The sequence below is a fragment of the Vidua macroura genome, chromosome 8, assembly GCF_024509145.1.
Source record: "Vidua macroura isolate BioBank_ID:100142 chromosome 8, ASM2450914v1, whole genome shotgun sequence".
Taxonomy (NCBI): Eukaryota; Metazoa; Chordata; class Aves; order Passeriformes; family Viduidae; genus Vidua; species Vidua macroura.
Genome location: NC_071578.1, coordinates 24,838,087 through 24,864,395, shown reverse-complemented (window position 1 = coordinate 24,864,395; position 26,309 = coordinate 24,838,087). Strand labels below are relative to the sequence as shown.

Here is a 26,309-nt window from a genome sequence, read left to right as displayed (position 1 = left end):
AAAGGCCATCTGTGTGGCAGTGCCACCATAACCCAGGCACCTTGCTTCTCCTCGCTGGTTACCACTAGCACACGTGCCTGTACTCACAGCAGAAGAGGGAAGGAGCAGCCAAAAGCGACTGGAAACACACTCAGAGAACATCTTCAAGCACAGTTAAGTGTCTACTTCAGAGACACTTCAGAGGACAATGCTTGAAGAGAACAGAGTGAAGATATTCAACACTAGCACCACTAAAAAGATAAAGAAGCAGGTAAATGCCCAGTGAGCCTGCAGCACTGACTCAGTGCTCTGAGGGACATCTCACAGGGAGCAGGGCAGGTAGCAGAGGCCTCAAAAATGGAGGGGTACAGCACACAGCAGGTGCTAGGGAGACTGTAGCAAAAAATGCAGAAATTCTGTCCTCCCTTCCTACAAGATACCCTTACATGTCAGGCCAGCTCTCCATCACACACTTCAAGCTGGTGACAAAGTAGCCTGTGTGTATCCTATGTCATGGAGAGGAGCCTGGCCAGCACAGTGAGATAGGGGTCACAGGAGAGCTCAAGGAAAACAGGCTCCCAGCTCAGGGATGAGTGCTAGAGCTCAGGTGGTGAAGGAGCCCCTTGGCTATAGGGTAAAGGATGCTGACACCTGTCCCATCTCTCTGGAACAAAAAACATAAATGACACATTCGTGAATTTTACATCCATACTGATGTAATGCTGAGACAGCCATGATGAACTGTGCTTAAAGTTATTTTACAGCTGAGAGTAAGTACAGGCCTACTTTGACTACTACAGTTCTCTTCCTTATTAAATAAAATTGCTTCTTCAGTGAGGTAACTATTAAAATGTACATCCAGGTTCCAAAGAACTTAAACTCTAATCAATCTGTTAGCATGACTGAATATCCACTGCAAAACTCACCCCTGTTGTTTTTTGGACTGTCAGATAGAAACCTCAAAGTCTTTTCTGGCTATAACTTGATCTTTAGTAGTTTTCAGGAAACTTTTGCAACCTAAGCTGTAAAATAGCAACTATAAATAGTGTACAGTAAATAAATAATAAATTTCCTAGTAACCTGTAATGGAGTAAAAACTTCATTTGGTTGATTTCTTCATTCTTTTTTAAAAGCTGTTTAAAATGACAATCAATATTGGTTTTACTGACTGATGTTGGATTGATATACTTACCTAGCTACAGATTCTAGGATGCTTTTTACTTCTGACAGACCATCTTGTCCAAAGTACACCACTGTGAGGTGAACACGCTTATCCTGATGAATACACACATCCCTACAACCACAAAGATAAGCTGATATTAGTAATTATTTGCAACACAACAAAAAACTTCAGGTACTTGAAAGCTATTGCATTAAAAAGAATTAGCAGATTGAAGTATTCTGGTTAGTCATCAAATGGCTTCAAAGAAAACAACAAAAGATGCTTTCCCCTCTTTTTTCCCCATCTTGCCCATTTACATCAGAAGGTTCCAATACTGTGTGTCCCATTCCAATACCTTATTTTATAAACAGGCACTCTACAACTGATGTAAATACAAAAATTATGTTCAAGATCATCTGTGTCCAGGTTCACAATGACCCTGACATTTGGTCATTTTGCTGCAATTCAAGAATCTCTTAAGCCCTTTTAGAAGGAATGTTTTCTCCATACAGTAGGTTCAATTACAAACATCCCAAGGCAGTCGCACACAATGTTGGAATCATTAGCTCTGTTGCAACTCAACCAAAACAGGAACTCATTTTGAAAAGAAAACAAAATACTGAAAATCAGGAACATAGCTCACTATATAATCTCATGCACCTACCTAAAGTTTTGCATAAATTGTGCAAATGCCTCAGTTCTTCCAGCAAGAGGAACAATAACGTTAATGATCGATCTAGAAATATCGACTGTTTCACTCTTCACTTTCATGAGGGGTCCAAAAGGTCGGAACAAGGTGACATGCCTGTACTCCATGCCATCCATCTTCTTATAAAACAGCTCATACTGTGTCCCCTTATCTCTTTCTGTACGATAGTAACCTGAAGAATAAGTCACACAAGTAATATGTAAAGTCAAAGATCCCAGCAGTTTTATTTCCTTAGAACTAAAGAAGTGAGGGCAAAGCTTCTGGGTTTCTCCTAAAACTATATGAAACTTCCACAAGCTGTTATTGATCTCTGTCACCCTTCTACCACTTTAGGTCAGACCTGAGAAACAATCCCAAAAGAACTCCAGCTTCCCTTGCTTCTTAGAGACAACAGGTCTCATGGTCCTATGCCAATTTCTCAGTTGGAGTTGGGTCTTCCCAACAAAAAGGGAATTCAGCTATTTGCTAAGGGAAAGAATGGCTGAAATCTAATATTGCCTGCTTTTAAGCCCTTCAGTGAGAATCTAGCCCTGAGCTAGCCCACAGTAAAATCTGAGATCATCTGGCCAGTAATCACCACAAGAAAAGCACAATTTGTTCTGTGAGCAGAACAAATGCAGTAACTTGCTTGACAAAGTCTGCAAAATCTGACATGTGGCATCTAAACAAAACAACTGTGTGATAATGCTGGAATGCTTTGAAATTGTTTTCATTGCTGACCAGTAGTTAATGCTTTCTATCTGATAAATACGTGGAATTTTACTACACCCATAGTCTTCTAAGAACGTAGGCAGAAGTTTTCTATGTGGCTGTCACACTTTAGGACAAAAGTCCTAGTCACTCCAGAAACAGGACTATCTGTTGAGAGATATTTTACCCCTAATGGGTAGAAAAAAATCTGCCCCTTTCAGAACATGGTCCTTTAACTTAAGGACCATCTAAGAAGGAAGTTAAACCAACAGACTCTAATTTTACATCACATAAGAAAGGACTGAGGCTCATCTGTGGTTTTGGCCCCATTAAGCTCTGTGTTGCTAATTCCATATCTGTGCTAACCTGAGAGTAAGAAATGATGACAGAAAAAATCCTCCAACAAAAATGCCTTATGTTCATCCCATTTCTGCTTTCCTCTTACCAGCAAGGAAAAGATGTATTATCCAGAAGAACCAAAAGCTATACCATGAACTGGCATTATATTCCAGTTAAGTGGCCACCCAGACCATAGAGAAAGTTACAAAGAGCTGCATATTCCCAAGTGTGATGCACACCCCTGCCCTAACACGATGCACTTCCTTTCACATGGCTGCCCTGAACTGCCCCTTCTCCAAGCCAATCTCCTCAGCAGCTGAAATCCCTCCCAGGCCTCCCACCCAGAAAGCAGACAGAAAGCAGCTGGTGGCAGGCCACAGAGCAGACAAGCCATACTGGTGACACAAAAGGTCCTCTTTTCTACCCAGCATTGATATTGTCCTTTTGGTTGTCTTTTTTTTGCAACTGAAATCAGCACCAGACAAAGTATGCAAAGGAAGCAGCTCTAAGCCCTAGAGCAACTTGGGTTCAACTGTCACAGGAACCAGAAAGAAGGGATGATAGAGCTTTGTGTCTCCCCCTATGCACAGGAAAGTATTCTCCATGTTCCCTTCCCTTTCAATACAAGAAGCAAAGGAATGTGCACACAACCTTGACCTAACTTTTTTCTATACCCCAGATTCCATTTACAAAGAAAGAATCTTTTCCCTAAATCTGCCTCTGTGTTCCTCTGCTCCAGCCTCCATCCCCCAGTTTCGTTCACTGACGTTCCCTCCTTCTGCCCAGCAGTCTCTCTTTTACAGCAAGCTCCTTGCACCCCTCCCATGCTCAGCTCTGTAATCCATCCTGTCTTGTGGACAAGCACATGCATTGGCAGACCCAATGGGAGATGTGGATGACCACCACAGAGGGGCTGTGGGATACATGGTGCAGCAAAACAAGCTGGTTCATCATACTGGAACTCAGTGATGACTGAACCTCTCAACTGAGAGGCTTTTACCCTTTGAACAAAGTTCTGCAATGCTCTCCTTGAAAAGACAGAAATCCACATTTATGCTTTTGTCAGCACAGAGGTGCATAAGTATGCACCACATTTTAATGCTTATTTTCAAATCATTATTAATTAGGAGCACTGAAAATGGTGTTTCAAACAATGAAAGCCCACAATGATGACTGCCAGAAGCAGCACAAGATTTTAAATCCCTCTCAACCCTTTTCCATTCTAACCCTTTGTGCTGCACAGTCCAGCACTGTAGCTTGAAAACAGCATCTTGGTTAATGGAGTATCTGATGCACCACAGTGCTAGTACAATAGACAGAAAATACTTTGTAGCAGGACTCCTGGGGAAATTAACATTCAGTATTATGTATTTTATTGTCTGCTATCCAGTAGTTGTTTACAGATAAAAATACTACTTACAACATAAGTGAAGTTTTTAAAAAGCATACCAGCTGCCAATAGCTTGTCTTAAATCAAATTATAAGCTTAGATGTCAGTCTGCAACAGAAGGCTGAGGTACAGAGTAAAAGTTTCTAGACTAATTTAAAAAAATTAAACTAAAGCAAAACCCACTGCAGCAACTTCATAAAGACTTTAATATGAAAATTCAAATCCAAATAGTGCCTAGCCAACATTCAATTGCTGAAACACAAGATTCCAAACTTTTGAATCTCATCATGCTACTAGCGCCACATTTCTTTTAAATAGTATGTACTCCTAGAGTTACTCTCCTTGCTATGAGCTAGCTTCTGCTGCTAATCTACTAATTTGAATACTTTTATGGGACTAAAGTTTCTATGCACAGAAGCCAGATTTGAGAACAGCCAGAAAAGGAACCCATATCTGGTTTACTTCTTAGCCTATTCAAGTTTTTAACACTTGGAACTGACTCATTTAATAAAACCTGTTATCTCACCTTCCAACTAGCATACACTGGCTGCCATCCAAAAGAGAACTCCACAAGCAAAGAAGTAAAAAGCAGCAGAAATAATTTAACAGCTGCTATTTCGGGTCCATGAAGCTTTACTCCCTTTGCAGAAGTTCTGCTTCTCACCAAACAAATGAAACATAGGAATCCTGCGGATCAGTTACTATCAAAGCCAAAAAGCTGTTTTTCTATTGCCTTGAATATTACTTGCTTTACAACTACCAGGAAGTGTTTGGTCTATGGATTGAAGATGTAGGATCTGGTTTTCTTGTGTGTATTAGAGTTCTCCACTGAAGTTCCAAGGACAGTGGCCAGTTGCTGGCCTTAAGAGCACACATGGCAGGGGCTGCTGGCATGACAAACAGCCCACACTGTTCTATGGATGGCAAACATTTGAGAGCTTGCAGCATGGGAATAAAGGATTTTTACATTCCAAGGATGGGGTGGGGAGTCTTCCTTTTTCCATGACTTTCTAGACTTTGCCCAGTTCCAATTGGAAGCGTAGAAGCAAGAGAAATGCACCCAAACAGCACTGCTAGACATTCAATAACAAGACTTTTATTAGCCATTAGCTAATCGCTAATTAGCTTCTGAAATGTTTGTGCAATGGAAGAGCTTGTAATCTCTTGATTAAAAAAGCCAATTACACGAATAAATGTAAACTCAAATAAGCCAGTTACACTGATGGTGAAGTGTGTCCATGAAGGCTCCTCAATCACCATTCAAGACTCAATGTCACACAACTCTGGAGAAAGGGAACAGACAGAAGTAATACTATTATCTCCTCTGAATTACTCTCCATTTTTCAATATTATCAAATACTGATCTCAAATAAATCTATTTTTAATGGAGGACTATCTTAGAACATGCAGTTCAGCAATTAGGTCCATTGCTCATAATCCTAAATCCATTCACTTGTGAAAAATATGTAAAGTTGCATCTTTTATCCTCTCTAGAGATACTCTTCATCCATGAGGAATAAGATATTCTTGTTTCTCATACACTTAGATCTAATGTAAACACTAAGAAAAAAAAAAATACTTCAAAGGGTTTCTCAAACAGTAACTGCACAATAAGACTTTTTTTCAGGTCAGATTTTTGTTCTGTTAATATTAGAATTCTGGAAATTTCATTATGGGTTGCTACAAAGGAAAACAGGTACAGCCAACAGAGCTGAGAAATTCGCTGGTTTTCTCTTCATAAGCAGAGCAAGTCAACTGAGCTTTGTGAAAAATTATTTGAAGTTTTCAGGAAGTATATTTGTAGTTGTAATATACACTTAGAAATCTTTTTTTTTTTTTTTTAATTAGTGTTATTGCTCAAAGCCTGCACATAACCATTATGTGGTTGTGAAAGATCTGCCTGATCAGAATTCCAAAGCAGATTTGGATCATCACTTTGTCTTGCAACACTAAAAAAATAACATGAGTTCAGGAAATACTTGTCCAGAGTGCTCCCTGTTGTGGGTACAGCTTCCTTGCACAACAGGTAGAAGACAGAACATCATGCAGAGCCCACGGAGGCTGAGCATGCAGCAAGGCAGCTGCATTGAGGATACAGAGCAAAAATGTAGAGTGGCAACAAGAAAGTTGGCATCTATCAGCATGCATTTGGAACTTTTTTGGCCTGCCCAGTATTAGATTCAGTAGTAGATTCAGACTACCACGAGTATTATCGGCTAATTAAGTGTATTTTTTCAGAAAAGTTTATTTAGGAAATTCCTGTTTTTGAAATAGAAAGCAGATCAATTTTAAATTCAAGTTGTCTCAAATTACTCCAATAAATCCTAAAATACAGTAAGAAAAAAAATTTCTTGATTTATTTTCAAACGAAGACAATGAAACTTAACTGACTGAGCATCAGAGGCAACCTAAATGCTGGGAAAGAACGTCACACATATTCAGCAGACATTAAAAGACACCATTAAGTGACACTGTCTATAAGAAATGATATTCTAAACTTACTTCAACAGTCACCAAATTCTCTAAGGAGAGAGTACCTGAAAGTACATATCACAAAAAAATTACATGGTTCAAAGTTTAGTCTACTATTTCACAAGTCTAGGAAAAGAGCAAATATAATTCCCAGAACCAAATACTGACCTATATAAAAATAGTCTGTTGAGGTAACAGGCTAGAAGACTTCAGAATAAAAATTTCTTATAGCATAGTTTTGTGGGTAAGTTTTTGTATATAGATCTGCAGTAGTTTTGAGAAAAAAAGTCCTGCAAGTCAGAAGATAAAATCAGCTTATCTATACTGAGCATAAATCGTGATGGTTATTTATTAACTAATGCAATGCCATGCTTTCTCTTTTGTCCCAGAAGTGAAAAAAAAAAAAAAAAATAATCCACATACCAAGTTTCTCAGCCTCCCGTTTCAAATTGCACAATACTCTAGTTTTAGTCACAAACCACTTATTACAAAATAATTACCAATCGAAGAGGATGTAGAACTCAAATTACTTGCTTCAACTGAAGCCAGCTTAAAAAAATCTGTTTCTCTAAATGAGCAACACTAATCCAGCAACAATTTTGACGTTCTCTTAGGACAGTCACAGGACCTGTTCTGACTTCAGCTGATACACCAAGTCTGCTATGCAATTTGATCCTACACGTTTAGGACAGCTTAAGGGAGTAGTATTTTATAAACAGAATGGCATCAGCTTTCCAACTGGACTTCCATCAAAAGGAGATGCACAGGCGGTGGAGGCAGAGTGCTAAAGCCTGTCTACAGGGCTGCAGGGCAAGGGACCTGTGTGTACCTACCAACACTGGCTGGGTCTGCTTACCTATGACTTCTGGAAAAACAGGGCTGAGGAAAGCTATGTGAACATTCAGAAGATGCCTTTTTTGCTGGCTGAATTTGCCAGTAGTATTTGTGCATAAAAAACCCACAGAATACCCACATAACCCACAACTTCTGTCTGAAGATACTACTAAATGTAGATAACGCTACAGCTGGTTGCTAACACACCCATATGCAGCATGAAAGACTTGTCTTTCCCTATAGTTCCCGTAACCCTGAGTTTGAAATTACTGTCTTTACAGCAAAAGGAAATTAGTTTTATTTCCAAAAACAAATACTGGTGTGAACAGAGGCAGAGGTATGAAGAGGTATGAATTCTAACGTCCTAAACTACTTGCTTTCTTGCATGTCTATCATTAAAGGCAGTACAGTAAAAAATCAACAGCTATTTCTGTCATGATAAAATAAAAATCCATGTGAGTACAAGCAATATCTAAAACAGCAATGAAAAAGCAGCTGAATACTTAATGTAGACATAAAGCCCAAGAATGATAACCCCTGGAAAAAATAATAGGGTTTTAAATGAGAACTGTACTAAGAGCTAAACACAGGCTGTATTGCATTGACCCAGTTGAGTGGATTCCATGGCCTGTACCACCTTCTGGAATGAAGAAGCGTACTTGCATCAAACTTTAAACATAGTAGCTGTTAAAAGCAGAGACTTTTTGCACTACAGACCAATTACATCATCTGAGACTGAAAGGCCATTATTTCAAGGCCAGTGGTACCTTTCTCCCGCATGTTTGCTTAATAACACAGACATCAGTACTTACTTCAGAATCCCTTCTACAGTAATGGTCTTATAACATGGTCCACCTTTTGGTCTTTAATGGCAGCATGAACTGTATTTATTTCTTAAGTACGAAAAAAAGGTACTAGGGCAATTTTTGATAATGACCATAAAAGGTCTATTCAGGACACCAAGTTCTTCAGCTGACAGGCTCAGAACATAGCCTACCTCTCCCACCAGTATGACTGTACCAACTCTAAGAGAGTCAAGTGCCTGACTATTAACTAAAAGTGGCATAGAGATGAGTGAAGAAAAACCATGTAGCTTCAGACTGGATTGCTTAACTAGTTGGAACAAGAGAGATGAATCAATTTCTCCTTCCCATTGCCATCAGTTTCACTGAAAGTCTTTCAATTATTTAGTACCAAAAGCAGCTGTATCACACTGACTTTGGCTGCAATCAATTATGAATGCATCTATATTTTAAGCAGATACAGCTTCCCCCATATACCTCTTGTGGTGAGTCCTTCTGACATGCATTTGTTACTCCACAAAAAAACACAAGATAATGAAGCAGTAATATCCTCATCATCAGAAATAAAGGCTCCTATCATGCAATTACTCTTCAAGACTCTATTCAAATAGGTAAAACACCTAAAAGTACAAACCCCACTAAATGCCTGTTATGACATTCTGCTAAAGAGCTGGGAAGCATGTAAACATACCTTCTATGAAATCATTTTCACTATACAGCTGCCTGTCTCCTACTCCATCATCTTCATCTTGCCCATCTTCTTCATCTGGATTATTGATAACTTCTAGGCCAGCCTCGATAACTTCCACCAGTTCATCTCGCTTATCCTTTCTAACGGGTTTCTCTTCTGGATGCCGAGTGAGCCCCATCTCCAACTGGAACACTTTCATGGATGTAAAGCTTTCAAAAGGAATGACTCCATATTCACTAGGCAGTTTGGCCCCCACGCTCACCTCAGCTTTGTCAATCTGGGAATGAAGAAACTCTAGGAGATCATTGGATGTTTGTTCTTTGGTGCCCTGGTAGTTCATACCATTGACCTTCGGGGTTTTTTTTTCCTGCAGGGACTTCAATTTGTCACTCATTTCCTGAAGCTCTTGCTTTAGCTGGGCAATCTGACGTTTCAGACTGGTAGCTCGGTTTTGATAATGCTCTTCTTGCTCCTGCAAGAGAGCTTGATAGTATTCTTTACCCATGCTTTCACCTACGACACCAGGCAGAGATCCATTGCCATCTGTTTGTGGAGCACACTCCAGCAAATACATGAGCAAAACTAAACTGAATAGTAAAGCAAGGCCCACCAATAGCCAACGAGTCCTGGCTTGAATTACTAAGCCTCTTCTGGGCATTCTCATATTATTTCTGTTTCCAATCCTAAAAGATGACTTATATGTTCTTGCTTTCCAGGGGACATCACCCCAGATTTCAAATCTTAGAGAGAAAACACAACTGTAATAGCTACTACAAGTTCTGGTAACACAGTAGATGAGCAGTTTTCAAGCTTTGCTTTAATCAGGTGTCATTACGGAGATGTAAATCTGAAGTTCCTGTGTCATCCATAACCATCAACTGTAAGTCTGGCTGACGCCATACAATTTGTTCAGGATTTCCTACCCCAAACAGAAAAAACCTGCAAAGGCAAAGGAAGATGGAAGACACCAGCAAGGAATCATATTTCCATTTCCTAATTCAGCCCTAGTTGAAGGGGCCTAGCTTATTTGAAGTTTTGTGAAGGAAATCTGCAAAAGTAATTTTGTAAGCTCTGAACAGACAGCAATTTTTCCCCCCACTATGTGTGAGAGCAATCTACAGTTTAGTAATAGTAATTTTCATTGGCTAGTCTTGCTTTTCCTCTAGCACTTGAGTATTTTATTCCACTTCCCCTCCTTTCCTTGGAATCTGTGGTTTGAGTCAGCAAACCGAAGACAGAACCTAAAATTAAAAGAAAGGTGCATATTAGAACTACAAAGTAGACAGTCATTTGAGAAACACATGAACAAAGTTTAACACATGCACGCAAAAGACTGCTGGTGGAAGGAGTGATCAAGGGAGAAAGAAAAAGCATTTCTTTCCTTTGCATTACCCACCAGCAACTCCCTCTGACACAGCGCCTGGAAAATAGTAACATGGACAGTCCAATGAAATGCATTTGTCACACAGCTAGCCAAAGCAGTAACGGTTCTTCTAGTCTCACCATGGTTTATTTCACAATTGTTTTAACTCCCCCATTCCTTCCTGGGTTTTTTGTTTTACTCTGTGGGAGGGGAAAAAAGATAACAACAAACCCCATGCCTTTCCTACTCCTCTAAACTAAAAAAAAAAATTTTAAAAAATCCATTTACTATTTTGAAAGAGCAGAAGCTTGCAATTTCATTTGCTTTTACTTTAAGTAAATACCTTTCAGGGTATAACTGTTCACTCATGAATAAAGTATTATAGATTTAAATATCAAAGTTTACAGAGACTGCATTTCAGATCAAGTCTAATTCAAAAGAAATTAAAATTCAAACGTCAATCCCTGACTGATGAAAGGGATCAGCCATCTGCTGATATTTCCATCTTCTGGTATGGTTAGGCTAGCATGAAGAGGCAGTGACCATTTGCATGGGTCACACTCTTACTTGACTGACCAAACCAGCCTAGAGGGAAAGACCAGAGAAACAGCCCACAGTTATACAAGAGGGGGATACCAAAAGTCCTACTCAGCACTGAGAGTCAGCTAAATATTTTATGGCCTCTTTAATGACAGCATAAAATACTAAGAAGTAAGCTCAATGCATGTTAGTCTACTTTCAACATTAATAAAATACTTTCATTTAAAATTTGCTTGTATAAAATAAGTGAAGCTCATTAAAATTTATCCAGGGACCTATTAGCTCTATATCCATTTTGACTGCGTTATGCAAGTATGGTTTGGGGGAAGTTCTGAGACTCTCAGTTTAGTTCCACTATCCTTAGGAGACTAAAAAAAAGGCTCACTCCCTTACTGCTTCTACATGGGTTAGACAGACACTGCCAGCTGCCACCCAGCCCATCTTGTGCTGACCCTGCAAGTCAGTCAGGGTGCCACAATGCTCCCCGTGTGTTTACAGCAAACACCTGGCACTGTGTCTCCCCAGTTGTGTCTTTGTGACACTCCTCCCTTCCCACTCAGCTTCCAGCAGCAGGATACTGCTCCAGTGCGAATCAGGTACCCCTGAACACTGGTGGTAGCACATTCAGCATCTTCACTTGCATAAAGCTCCAAATGCAAGGCCTGAAAGACTAAGTGACTTATTCATACCACCAGCAGCAATGCCTGCCACAGCCACACAAAGTTTGCAGGCGTATCATCCACACCAAGTTTGGCAAGAGCTGCATACCTTAGAGTTGTCCAGCTGAAGTCTATAGGAGTGCTCATAGCAGTTTTTAGTATTTCTAGTGGTAAAGTCCCTGTTAATAAATAATTTACACAGATTATGTAGAAATTCTTAATACAGCAGATTAAAGGCAATTACTCATCTGAAACTGAAGCTTCTGGAACTCATGGAAAGCTACTGGAGACTTTGGTACAAAATAAGTAACAGTTTTATCAACTGAATACTAGATAACATCCTTTCAAGTTCAGACAAGCCATAATTTAGTCACTCCTCACTGCATAAACACAGTATTATATAAATGCAAGTTGAATGCCTATAAAGGGGGATCAACTCCAGATGTATCCTCAGACTACTGACCAGTGTCCAGACGTGATGAATCAAGGGAGACAGAAGAAAAATTCTACAGGATAAAACCAGTTCACAGAAATCATCCCAATATCATCCCAAGCTTTCTTTAGTACAAAGATGATCATATGACAGTTTTTTACATTTCTTACTGAATTCTTGTTCTGTTAGACTGCAAGAGGTGAAGCCACAATTAATAGCATAAAGAACCGTAAGTTTCTTTAAACCTCAGTAAAGCTACTCCAGGCAGAAGCTTACACATCTTCAATCAGTAAAGGCATGTTGAAAAATGATCAAACTATCTAACTTGCAAAAAATATCAGTAAATCAAGCCCCAACTATTCTAATTGTTGTTAACTGACAGATCGATACCCCTGAAGATGGAGCATTAGTTCTAGTAGGCTTTTGTAGTCAATTCTTCCTGCACCAATAAATTGTCCTCTGCTCAACTTTGATGAGTCAGTAAGTTTCTTCAGGTCTCATTCATGTCTTAGAAGGGAGAACAGATCTCCTGATGTGGTGTCAAGAGGATACAAAGTACCAGGAGATTAAGATCCCCTCAGAGAAGAGCAGGGGGCACTGAGAGCACTCTTACTCTTCCTACCTTTCGTCACTACGGCCAAACAGACATCACTATGGTAAGCATGGATCAGGGAAGTCACCACACCCCGAGGGGACTCGCTGCTGGACATCTGCAGATTCCTGGCCCTTCCCACCAGCCCTTCACCTGTCCACAGCACAGGGCTGTAAGGGGAGCACTGTCGTCCCGAGGGGTGCTCAGGGAAGAGATACAATAACCCACTCCTGAAGCAATGAGAACTACACTCATAGTTACACACGAGTTCGTACTTTTCTAGATTCTAGGCTCTAATTATTCCTTCATTAGCTGAAACGCTTTATCTATGGGCTAGTGACAATCTCATTAACAAGACAGCCCTTTACAGAGACAGGCATTGCCTATTTATGTTTGACCATTTTTTCATCATAAAGAACAGGCATTTTTCCCACTAGAGCTTCACTGTGGCCTTTAAAGGCCAGGAATGTTTGTGCAACCACTTATGTCGAACATTAAAATTTTAAATTGCACATGGAGAGCTGAATGGGTAAGTTAGTTTGCTAAAGCAGTGGGAACTGAGCCAATTTTTTTTCCTTCAGTACTACTTCTGCTGAGGGAATCATCATAAAAGAGTAAGACACATTTCATCTTGAATACTTCACAGAGTGAAAGCAGTAACAACCTCCCTTCCTTTTTTTCCCATTGGAAAAGGAGAGCTTATGAGCACTCTATTTCACTATTCTCTCTTTTCAGAGAAATGGGCGGGGGGGGAAGCGCCCTGATTTTGTATATTTACAACCAAAATTTGATATGAATTTGGTCTGGCACAGTCCTACTTTAGGAATTCCAGTAACTAGGCTGTAGAACATGATTACAAGAGAAAGCAGGCTGTGAAACCCCAGAACAAGCAAAAACACATGGGATCCCAAAAATCACAATAGGGAAACTAATTGGGTTACATGGAACATTCTGAAGTATATAAAAAGGGACAATAAGATTACCTGATAATTAGTAATCACACAGAAGTTCCTGGAATTTCAGTGCTTAAAGATGAAGTTCCAAAACTTTAAATTGCACCTGATATTGCATGCTGGTATTTAACTGCCTATCAGTTCTTCAGAATTAGTCTATTTGCAGTAATCTGTATGATCTCCAAAGAATGAGACATCTGAGGCTTATACAAGTCTTATTATAAAGATCTCCAGGTTTTCCAGAGGCACTTGGTTGCTAATTCTTTCTGCATTTCCAGGGCCTTCTGTATATTCAACAATGGAAATGTTTCTGTTCCTTACAAACAATTTCATTGATTCTCTAAGCACAAGGGAATAGACCAGCATGCTAATTGAAAACGCTTTACATTTTTAAAAATTATATTAGCATTCTGTTTTTGTTCCTTGTTGCAAAGGATGAGTGCATCTTTCTGAAGTGGGGAAATATTCACACTTAAGGCAGTGACCTAATTCAGTATGCACCTGGCTTCATGCCAGACTGTGGGGACTTTCCTTGTGTGAGCATGTTTTACTTTAGACATGCCCTTTTCATTCAGCATGCCCTGGATGGACACTGTTTAGCTGCTCATGAAATTCCAGCTGAGCGTTATTTTATTGTTCATAATTTCACCCAGATGCCACAGATATTCACCGTCTCAAGTCTCCACCACACACATATTTCTCTTCTTGGCAAGTGATACAATGAAAACATAAGGTCCAATCTCATCCCTTGCATATTCTCTTCCTATTCTGAAGAACAGTGCCACTGAGAACAGAATAGTTTGGAATGTTAGAGGAACACTGGGCACACCTTTATCTTCTCACTCGCTGAAACCAAACACAAAGCGAGTTGGGAATCTGCTGTTGCAGACAATCTCTGCATAAACCCCGGAGTGAAAAACCTCAAACCGTACCTTAAGTACACATCACTTCAGCTCTGCTTAGACAGCCTGAGGTATAGCCTCAGAAAAGACAAAAGAAATTGTCCAGGGTTTTATTACACAGTTCTAGTTGAGCCAGCACCTAAGTCAGACTTGTCAGCTATTAGGAAGAAAGGAAGTGAGGAAAAAAAAAAAAATCACAATAATTAACTTCTGAAGTTCTCATGTTCCATTGAAAACTATTCAAGAACCTCACCCTCTTTACAGACCAAAAAAAACCCCTCATCTTTTTATTATAATTCTGCCATCTGATATGCTTTCAGCTATGGCTCTGCCTCCCAAGCACACACACCTATGCACTGCTGGATGGGAGAGAAGTTAAAAGGCACTACCAATTTATGGAGAGACAACCCGCATTCAACAAAACCAATAGGAAAGAGAAAATAAACACAAAGTATTTTAGACCCTACCAGTTTCACACTGAATTCTGAAAAAACCGAAAGTTTTGCTTGTACACATTGCAACCACTGCCCAGGGTAAATCAATCACATCAAGAACATGCAGCAACTTATTTTCAACTTTTTTAAAGTTTAGGGTAGGACACACTGCTCCAATTCATCCCAACGCCCCCCTTTAGTTGGTCAGCACTGAACTTCAGCTTTGCTGAAGGAATTTTTCAAGCTACCTCTTGATTTTCATCAATTTCCTTTCCTCTGCCAAAGCCAGTGTCCCATGGAAGAAACAGGAACAATGATGACTGTACACTCATCACTGAGCATCTCACCTCATTTTTAATGAAAGACATGGGGAAAAAAATGAACAGTGGTGAACTGTCCACATTATGAACAGCCTGTAATGAATTTTAAAGTGCCCAAGCATATCTGCAATAGGTAATGTCAGATATTTCTTTAATTACTAAATGGGAAAAAAAAAAATCATGCCTTTGGCATGAGGACCATTCTAGAACTCACAATACACCAGGAATAAGTAGTTGAGGTATGGGAACCATAGGAAAAAGTTACTTCAGTGAAGGGTGCAACTATCACAGGATTTATTACTCAAAAAATAATATTCTCCATGCAAAAGGTTTCTCTTACAAAAAGCAACATTGTTGTTTTGCCAGCAGGAATGCTGTGCTCCAAAATAAAATTAAGACCAAACCTCCACAAATTTCCATTGCCACGTTAGAGACTGCAGTATACAGGGAAGATATATCGGGTTTCTTATCTCCCTTGTTTTATGTGATAGATCAACTCACTCTCAACACCAGGGAGAGATAAATCGATAAAAAACCCTGCCTTTTCCAAGGACCAGATCCTGCTTATTAATTACATCTTTTCAGCATATGCAACTGAAGCAACACACTTTGTACTAACTTTTAAAACACAGAAACATAGAAAAGAGTAGGGTTTCATTTTAATATCGGTGTTCAATCATCTTCGAAATCAAGAACATCAAGCAAGTCACGCTCTCTACAGCTTGCCCAAACTCTCTCCTGCAATTTCTGCCTCAGTTTCAAGTTCCCAGGAATGTGTTTTTAACAACAGCAACACAGGCCTTGGGGGCTTTAGGAAGGACCCATCCTGCTCATGCAGCACACACCCCTTCCCTGCCCCATATACATGGCCAAAAAATAAATCAGCTTGCCAAGATGACAGAATAGGAAATACTGTGGGGTTTATTGTCTCTGTTCTCAGAAAAAGCAAGCAGAAGGTGATATCCAACAACCTAGAAATGGTGGTGTTTTTGCCATGACAATGCCTGGAAAAAGCAGTCATGCTGTCATGCTTGAAGGAAATATTAACTGGACTATAGCGGTTTAAATGCAATTCTTTCATAATTACTGTGAAATAACAAGGAAAAAGAGCAGCCTTTTGCTGAAGCAGTTTTATCTCCTGTAAGTGGGAGAAACAAGCAAGTTATTGCTTGTCCTGGCACTGGTTGTTCCTAAACAAAACTAAGTCCATTACACAGTTAAGTGGACAAATGAAAGAACAGTATTATTCACATTATTTACTTTATAATTAATCCAAAGTAAGCAATGAGCTTATGAATAGAAGCCCTGCTTTGGCTCCAGTGATTCCAAAGCAAATCCAGTTGTCTGGAAAATGCTGAATTAAAATTGAAACCCAACCAGCTACACCTTAACCACACTGGTCAGTATTATACCACTTCAGGAAACAAAAGTCATCTCTCAGACACTTTATTGTTTTTATGAAGAGAGGCATCTGCTTGGCAAGAAAAACTAGGTAAAATGTCCTAGGTAGGACCAACTGAAGGATTTTCATTTGCTTGCTTGTTTTAAAACTATTATCAAACAGTTATCATGAAAAGCTCTTCTAACTTCAGCTTTCACAAGACAGTAGCTTTTCTGTATGACACAGCTTTTCCTATTGCTTGCATTATTTAGTTTGGGGGTTTCTGCACTGCTGTTGGTGCTATTCCTCTTTTTAAATTTGGCAAGAAAACCACAAACTCTGAGTTTGGTGAAGCATGTCTTCTTCCTCTTATTGTCAGGGAATTAACAGAACAGCAGTTTTATATGACTACACTTATTGCACCTATTTTGCTGGTTGCTAGAGTTCAACCTAGAAACAAGAACAGAAGCACAAGAGCTATCTTAGCACAGTTATCAGGGAAGATCTTTCTCCTGGTACTCCCAGCATCTTGAAAGTAATGTTGTTTTTCACATTAGCATTAGGCAAGAATTTGTCCTATTTTTACAACAGGCTTTGTTAAACCCTTATTAAGGACACAGTCCCCATAAGGGGCTGCATAAATTATAACACAGCAACATTTGGGTTCCTGGGCACAAATGAGCAGCCATACCCAGCAGTCTGTCCACTGAAAGGTGGCAGAGCCTCCCAACAGCCTGTGTAACACTGCACACCCAACGAAGGGAAGAAGTCTGTGGAAGACAGCTTCAGCAAAACTAAATCCCACTTTTAACAGCCACTGCAGCTAATCTTCAAGGATAAACAGTAGTCTCTGTTAGGCCACATGCTGAGAGATGTTTATACTTCTTTCTGTAGGACAGAGTGACAGCTGCAGCAAGAGGCAGAAATTAAACTTAAGATGCCCAGCCGTCATCAAAAAGGTAATGCTGTAGGCAGGGCTTTTTAGCACAGAAAACAGCCTGCTTCAGAAGGATAGAAAACCAGTTACACTTAGAAACTCAGCATCATCTTGAATCAAAGTGAATGAGGAAAAGTGAAATATTCTTTAGGCACCCTAAGTGTCTAAACAAATTAAAAGGCCCCAGCTAAATATTTCCCCCACGCAAGATGAGCCTGCTCCCTCAAATGCAACAGTGCAGTAAAAGGTAACTGGTGATCCCAGCTCACATGCACAGCACACTTACATTTTCACTGATGCCATGTTCTATTTATTAAAACCAACCACTGAGAATGACTTCAGTCTTCCACTGTGGCATAGTGGCTGGCAAAACCAAAGAGATGAGAATAACATGTTTTTCCTGCAATTGCTTCACCTGAGTTCCACATCTAACTACATTCCCAGAATCAAGTTGTCTTTTGTTTTCTCAGATTTCTCCGTCATCTACTTCTCTATATATGGAGATAAAGATAACATAACCTAAGCATAGTGAAAATATAAATGCCAACCTATGTAAACTCTTGAGCTGTTTTTAAAGGGTAATTGTCATTCAAGTTCATACATGGAGCTAGTAAAGACTTCTCACTGTGGGAGGTAAGAACAAAGGTCATACATGCAGTTTCCTCGTACTGTGAAGCAAATCTGAAAATGCTGTAGAGCAAAACAGATCCTTTGAGGCACTCACAGGTGCTTCTCACATGGAGATTTCTTTCTCTTGAGTTATGAAATGAAGGGATGGAAAAGGACAGTGCATAGCCAGAGTGTTCTTTCTAACAGTTGCACAGCAAATTGGCCAGCGTTTAAAAAAAGTTAGAGACTTAATAATGTGGAGGAGTTAAAGTTTTTCCTTTTTTTGAATTTTTTTCTATGATAAGAGTGACACTGTTTTCAAGGATGTAATATTCCAGACTATGATGCAGCTGTAGCAGTTGAAGTGGAAACAGAAAGAAGCTAAATTCTCAAGTGTATCCAACTTTTTTAAAAATACTTTCAAACTTCTATTAATATCCATCTTAAAAGCAGAAATGTTTACAGGAAATTGATTTAAATTTAATAAAAAAGTTTTGTGGGACAACTATGCACCACAGGAATATTCTCACCGAAATTATGATTTATTGCCAAATTTTTTGAGGGCCACCTGTACCAGGGAATATTTGTACATAAGTCTCCTCCTCAGTGCATGTTTGAAGACTCCTGAAGTGACCACTGGAAGACATTTCTGCGCATTTTGTCCAAGTGGTAGTTTGGCCTGAAAGTTTTAAAATAAGGAAAACCAGCTTAAAATATTACTTGATCCAGAAATCCTGAGAAAATGCTGCTTTGAAAATCAAACACCCTCAATTTTTTCTTAAATAAAACTGAATCAGCTAGCTTAAATTCACATGTGGTTTTCAAAACTATGCTCACTTTGCTATTCCTGCGTCCTCAATCAAAGATGGAAGGAGGAACACAAACTACAAATGTTTTTAGAAAGGCTAAACAGGTTCTGCTTCCAGCACAACAAATCAGCCACGAATATGTCACCAGCCATGAAAGCTGGATGCCAAACAATTGAGAAACATCTGGTGCATTCCAGAAGCACAGCTAATGTCATCTGTAATTTTTCAGTTTAACATTATAACTAAGCATTAAATTACTCTTAAAGGACTAGCAATACCAAGCTTCACTGGAAGCAGAAAAGCCAGCAGCTTGTCAGAACTATCTATCTTGATATTTTCCTTGTATTGAAAAAGTTGCCAGTATGAACAACTAGAAACATCAAATACTGAACACTTTGCATTATGCTGCTTCACCTCAGGGACTTGCTTTCTTTTCAAGTCCCTGAAGTCAGTCTTTGGACCACTTGAACTGTCTTTCCTCCCCTTTTCTTCAGGAAGAGATCATTGTGGTTTGAAGGGGAGAGATGCAAAGAGTTTTTGCAGGTTCCTTGCACTCTTTTGTTGTGCTCCTAATTCATTACTTTTTCCTATTTTTGCTTGTTTTGCTTCACAGCAGGGACACCACAAGTTGTTACCACAGACACTTGTCACAAGTGCCATATTTAACACATGGTTCTACTGGCAACAACTTCTACTACACTGTTTGAACACTGGTTTAGAGTTGTTTTGTTTTTTTTTTATTCCCTTCTTGTCTCCTCACACAGTTGATTTAAATCTCTATCATTCCCACCTGTCCACCTAATAGAAGCTTAGGACCTTAAACTAAGGAGGAATTCTGAAGAGTTAAATGCAAAAGAATTCAAAAACACTGGATTCTGTCCAAAATCTAATTTAAAAAATTCAACATAAAGAAACATGCATAGCAGCATTTCATAGCAGAATCTAATACAGTATTTTGGATGTTAACACCCAGTCCTTTGCCAAACACTGGGGGCACTGGGGCAAAGTTTGCCCTGCAGAGGCATCTTACTGGAGCAATGGTTTGACTGTGCTGGGAAGAAACCTGCCAGCCTCTGTCCAGCCAGCACTGATTGCAAACAATACTCATCCTCCTACTTCACAAATTGTATGTCTCTTCTTCAGAAGACTTCTGCGTGTATCAGGAACTCACAGAACACATGAAAGATGGACTATACTACCATCACTCAGCAGTCTTAATTTTCACTCTACCAGAGCACAAGATACGCAAGGCATCTGCTGCCCCTGGGGCAGCGAGCAACATCAACAGTGCTGTCAAGTGCCACCCTTTGTGACACCACTGCTTGGGGAAACCTTTAAGAGACAGCAGAAGTGCTACCACAAGTCATCTGAAAGCTGTCACCCAAAACACCCTTACAGGACAGATTTTATTTCACAGAAACTTACGACTTAGCCTCAGAACTGTGGGTTTACTCTGAACAGTGCTCAAGACTAGCACTTGGTGTTTTCACAGTGTGCTTCTAAGCACAAGCTCATTTACATCATTTCCTCTGCTTTAATTCAGCAGTGCTCCCAACAAGCTTCAATTGCTTCCTGTGCATCGCTGCTCAACACCTGCCCCTGCAGCAGCAACACAAACTCCACCCAGAACTCTCCAAGTATTATTTCTGCAGTTTCTACGGAGAAGACGCAAACACCACACACCAGCACTGGGGGAGCAGAAAATCTGCCTGGTTACCGATCTGGCTGCAACTGACTATCACACACAACATACTACAAGCAAAACACCTACAACAGAATTAGCTCAGAACCTCTGTACAGCAGCACCTCAGCCATCAGCTTTAAATTTTCATGTCTTCCTGCAATTACACACCTGAAAGTCAGAACTGTCCTTTCACGTCTCTGGCAACTGGCATCGGAAAAACTATTAGGGTCCTTTTCTTTAAACAACGAACTGGGACAAGTCAATACAAAACTGCTGTAGGTTCATATACAGCTTTTTGGAGAACTCAGGTGTCCTATAATTTTGGTCTTCTATGAAAACATTAATCTATTATCCTGACAAAATCACAATTAACAGTGCAGATATACTGACCTCATTTTGTGGTTGATGTTCATTTGTAAGAGTTAAATACAAGAAGCACATGTCTATATAAAAGAACTTAATCTGTTCAGCAATTTTACTTGGAAATACAATAACTGCAAGTATGGTTTTTCTAAGCTACTTTTAATTCCTACCTGTTCTGCATTGTATTATTTTAACTCTGAACACATGAGAACCAGCCCGGAGCTACATTCAGCAAGAGGAGACGATTGCTGCCAGTGACAGCCATTAAAAGTACGTAGGTAGGACCCATCTCCAGAGGATATGTTAGCCATGAGAGAATTTTACTTCTGCTCTACAACTGGCACATTGATTTCCTTGAACAGAAATTCCCTCCAGTATGCCAGAGAAGAGTAAGATTACTTTCCCTAGTTTTTGGGAGAACAAGTACCAAAAGTGTCTGCCCACCAAACCGTCCCCCACCATCAGCCCAGCCATGCCTACGCTGCTGAGACAGCTACAGCACTTCCATTCTGCACTTTTTCTTTAGTTGCGTGTGTACTTGTACTCAGACTCCCGCAGGTAAATGTTCTTACCCCTCCACCTATTGAAGCAATGCATTGATGGACATTTTAGGTTATTTCTGGCCGTGGTAGAGGAGCTGATGGGAAGCCTCACTTTTGACAGCAGGATGCATATGGCGGCTGTTGGGTGCCGATCTGTGCTTTCCGGACAGCTGCCCTAAGTGACATCCCTACTGGAGAGCCCAGTACCAAAAGAGAAGGATCCTCTGCCAGGAGCTGCTTCACCAGTGAAACGCTACCATTTAGTACAGGGGAGGACAAAAGGTAGGAACAAAAGCCAGACAGACCTGCCCTTCACCACCCACTCACTCCACCAGTGAAAGAATTAAAGGGGGGAAAAGGCTGAAGTAAAACAGAGGCAGCTCTGCCCCTGCTGTCGTCCACCAACACAGCTGCCAACACTCTCCTCAAATGTACCTCCCTAAGGAGACACGGGCACCCTCCACTGCAGGCTGGGCAGGGAGATGGGCTCCAGACCAAAACCTTCCCAGGAGCACAGGAAGGGCTACAGGAAGCTATCAGACCCAAGAGCACCGTGCTGGAAAGCACCTAAACTGCAAGCAGCCACAAATCAGTAAACAGGCCAATCCCTACAGTCACTTTTTATTACAGCTGGAGATGATTGTCAGGAAATAGATTTTAAAAGTACATACAAGATTTCCTCACAAGATAGTTTCCTCACATCATCTGATTTGGATTCTCTGAACTTCACTCTGAAACACCAACTCTGTTGATGCTCTTTCCAGAGCTCACATTTGTACTTACAGCTTGAAATAACATGCCAGTTTTATCAATTTGCTTTTAGAGGATTTGGTGTGTGAATGGAAAGAGCCTTTAAAACAAGTAAGATAAAGCAGAGATTGTTTCAAGATATTATTCCACCACACCCCATTCAGAAATAATTGTGGAGCAAGTGGCCCCTGCCAGCCTTACCATAACCCAGAGCTGCAGCATAGACAGCCCAGTGCCAGCAGAGAGTGTAAGCTTCTCACAAGTAGTTTAGTGTGCCATGTTTCCACATGCAGCACCTTCAAGGATTAGGGAAAAAAAGCCATCTTCCTTTTTCCTTGAATGTCCCATATAGTCACTGCAATGATTATCTGGTTACTCTCTTTGAAACAAAATTTCTCAGCTAGCAGTGACCATCAAAATCACCAATTTAGACTATACACACCACAACGTATTAGATACCCAAGAAATACAAAGTTGAATAACTTGCCTGTCTACATTTTTAAGTATGCACAAAATACCTGCAGCCTTACAATAAATTTTTTTAAAAGGCCCAGATAAAAGCAGAAGCCAGCTGCACCCAAAATGGGCCTCTAAACCAGGGTCTAAAACAGTACCCTATTCAACTACTTTTGCACCAAAAGGCACTCATGACTGGAAGGCTGTAACTTGCAGATTTTTTCCTGCCCTTGAAACCAGAATTTTAAAGAGCTTAATAAAAAAGAAAGTAAAGATATTAAAGTAATTGCACACTTTCAGATTTTTTTTCATGAACTATAACATTAATGGATGTGCTGGGCTTTTCTAATCATCATTCAGAATGAAGCTGTTCTGGCAGACAGTAAGAAGTGCCCTTCCACAAAAATTTCTTCTTACAAGCTGTGGTTCCAACTCAGAAATAAAACTATACTCCCATTCCCTTCAAAAAGCATTATATTTCTTTTATAAACACCTTGTGAGTTCTGGTCTTATTTCCCCATTTCCAGCACTAAGCTTAAAAGAACATAATTAGATACATAGATAAAGCACAGTTATTTGTGGTTTGGTCTTTTTTTTAAAAACAATATGATCTTGAAAATATTTTCTTCCCAATGTGTCCTTTGAGAATGATTTTTTTTTTTTAAGTCTTGTACTCTTGAAACCCCTGCCTATTTTCTACATTATTTTTTCCAGAAGCAAAATTACTATGGCCTTTTTCCATACTTTTATTCTGAATGGCTGATCTCTTAGAGGGCAGATGAGCTAACAAAAAGCCAAGGATATTATCAGTTCCAGCACTTATCCAAAGCCTGACTTTCATCCCACCTCTGTGATCCTGTTTCCGCATTATTTAAGGAGAAAATACTGCAAGTCATGAAGCTTGCTTCATAATGACAAGCTGCTTCAGAGACAAGAAAAATATTGTGCAATTTGTTTTCTGCAGTGAAAAAAACTGACCTCATATTTCTCATACCCGCCCTCCTGGGAGTTTAGTTTTATCTCTTTTAAAAGTTCAGGTGATTCTGATGGATTCTTTTTATAAAGAGGTCCACAGAATGCTTCTGGCAAGCATGAGGTAGCAGATTGTGATGCAGGGGATGAAATTCTTGTGCCAAATATGCTTGTGGGTTTTCTTGGTAAGAGACCATAGCTACTTACTATTTAACCATGCCCTCAGATGATGTTTCTCACTGACTTGGAAAGACCCATATCCTGGGGTTGGAACATAAAAGCAAAGAATTTACATTCAAGAGTAATTTGGTGCAACTTCTACCACAATATAGCAGCTGTACCAACAGGTTTGGGGGTTTCTTTCTCTCCTTTATTCTTTCCTTCCTTCCTTAAGCCTGAGAAAGACGCTGAAACAAAGTCATGGGATCAAGAAGGAAAAGAGCTATTCAAGATCAACTAATCTTAATCACACTGAAGTTCTCACATGTTCTCTCCAGGAACAGACAAGCTAAAGAATGTCTGTTTGGGCCATACAGTCATGTACTTCAACAACCACTGCTCCTCCTCCCATGCTGAGCTGCTGATGGTTTAGGACACTGGTTCTGTAGCAATGCTCAGTGCAGGTCTCCTGATATTTTTGATAAGGACTCACTGGTAGAGTCTCCCATGAAAGCCTCAGGGTGTAATTGAGCCTCGTAGCTAACACCTCTCCACAAAACACATCTACCTCCACTGACAGCTACTGGGAATATTTCCAATCTGCTGTCTTTGGTGGTCCTTGGGGACCCTCTATCTAGCTAATAAATAAAGGGAAGCCAGAAGTTTCCTTCAAACACACTAAAGCAAGATAGGAACTTGCAGCTAGTGCATGCTGGAAAAGAAGAAACTGCCCTACAAAGCCTAGTGTTACAGCCTCTACGGAAAAGAAAAAAGGGGAAAAAAAGGTATTTCTACTGTATGACCTTAAACTGTGAAATACTGACTCAGTGCTAAAACAACCTCTCTTTTCTGCAGTTCTTCTGAATTACCGGTGAGAAGACAATAAAGTTAGTCCTTATCCATCATCTACAAGTTTAGAAAAAGAGATCAGCGACTCAATTTCCACCTGACAGAGGGACTTGAAGAGAAAAAAAGCACAAACGAAAAACAAAACCACATAATAAACACTGACTACACTTCACTGAAAATATGGACTACCAAGTTTAAATTTCTACATACTTAGGTTTAAAAAAGGTCTTGCAAATAGCAACATCCCCTGTTTCTGCTTCAGCATTTCTGAATTAATTGACTAGTGACAATTACACTATTTCTTTTTATGCTCAATACCAAACTCTCACAGTTTGTGAGAGCACAGAATTTACCGAGCAAGAACACGTCTGACAAAACCGGAGATGTAAAGCATAGTTTAAACAATGTCCAACATTCCACTGAGGATAATTACGCACCCTCATCATCATTTCACCTATTTTGGGGGGGTTGGTGGAAGGAACGGGGGTTTCTCGCGGCCCCAGCAAGCCCAAAGGCCCCTCCGCAGCCCGGCACAGCCCGGCCGGGCGCTGCCACCGTGCCCGCTCCAGCGCTGCGCTGTCGCGGGGGGGCCGCCTGCTGCATCCCGCTGCCTGCGGCTGCACGAACGCGCTCCCAGCACGCCTACGGCCAGCTAACACAATGGAAACGCAGCCGTGAGGGACAGATTCATTTTATTATTGAGACTGCGCTACGGTACAACCGAGTGGCCCGGTGTGCCAGGCCGCCGCTCCAGGGCGGTCGGGGCAGCCCCCGGCGGTCCCGGCTGCGCGGACCCACGGCCGCCCGGTGCGGGCCGGGACATGGGGCCGGGCCCGCCGCGGTGCCGCTGCCCGCGGCCGGGAGCGCTCCGGGGCGCTGCAAGGCACCTTCTGCCGGCAGCGGCGAAGGGCGGCGGGCCGGCCGGCAGCGGCGGGCAGGTGAGGGGCGCGGGGCCGGGGAGGCGCGGGGCAGCGGGAGGGCGGAGGGGCGCGGTGCCGCCGTACTCACCGCGCGGGCCGGCGCGGAGCCCGCCTGCACTTCCTGCGTGCTCGGAAATGAGCGGGCGGGACCCTCCGCCGCGCCGCTTAAAGGGGACGGGCCGGCCGCCCCCGACCGCCCCCGGGGCGGGACCAGGTCCCCCACTCAGTCCCGCGGGGGAAGCGGGGCCGCCGCCGCCGCCGCACGGCAGCAGGGAGGGGCCCCGGGACCTCACTCCCTCCTTCCTTCCCTCCCTCCCTCCGCCCTGCGGCGCCTTCGCTCCCCGCTCCCCTGAGGCGGGGCCGCAGCGCGCTCCGATGCGCCCCGGGAGCGGCGAGAAGCCCTTGTCTGAGGGCGAGAGCTGCGAGCGTATCGCTGCACCCTCCGCAGCCGTGCCGGCCGTGCCCGCCGGGCGGGCCCCTCAGCGCCGCGGCCACACCGAGCGCGCCCTGTACCGGAGGCTCCCGGCCCCGCGGCTCCCGCAGCGGCCGCGGCCCCTGCGCTGCCCTCCAGCGCTGCCCACCCGGACAGTGACCCTGCCCCGCCCTGGGAACG

At 41.4% G+C, this 26,309-nt stretch overlaps 1 protein-coding gene across 2 annotated transcripts in view; it reads right to left on the bottom strand.

The window, feature by feature from the left end:
* CSGALNACT2 (chondroitin sulfate N-acetylgalactosaminyltransferase 2) overlaps positions 1-25,927 on the bottom strand; it is a 32,565-nt gene extending 6,638 nt beyond the window's left edge. Inside the window, exons 1-4 of one of the 2 annotated variants that reach the window (XM_053984200.1) lie at positions 25,785-25,927; positions 9,070-10,310; positions 1,806-2,022; positions 1,172-1,273 (exon numbers count right to left, since the gene is read on the bottom strand). In XM_053984200.1, coding sequence (XP_053840175.1) covers positions 1,172-1,273; positions 1,806-2,022; positions 9,070-9,733 — 983 coding nt within the window. In that variant the 5' untranslated portion in view covers positions 9,734-10,310; positions 25,785-25,927. Of the gene's footprint in view, positions 1-1,171; positions 1,274-1,805; positions 2,023-9,069; positions 10,311-11,740; positions 11,766-25,784 lie in introns of those variants that run through there. The other variant, XM_053984201.1, reaches the window with a different exon arrangement.
* Positions 25,928-26,309: the final 382 nt, after the last annotated feature.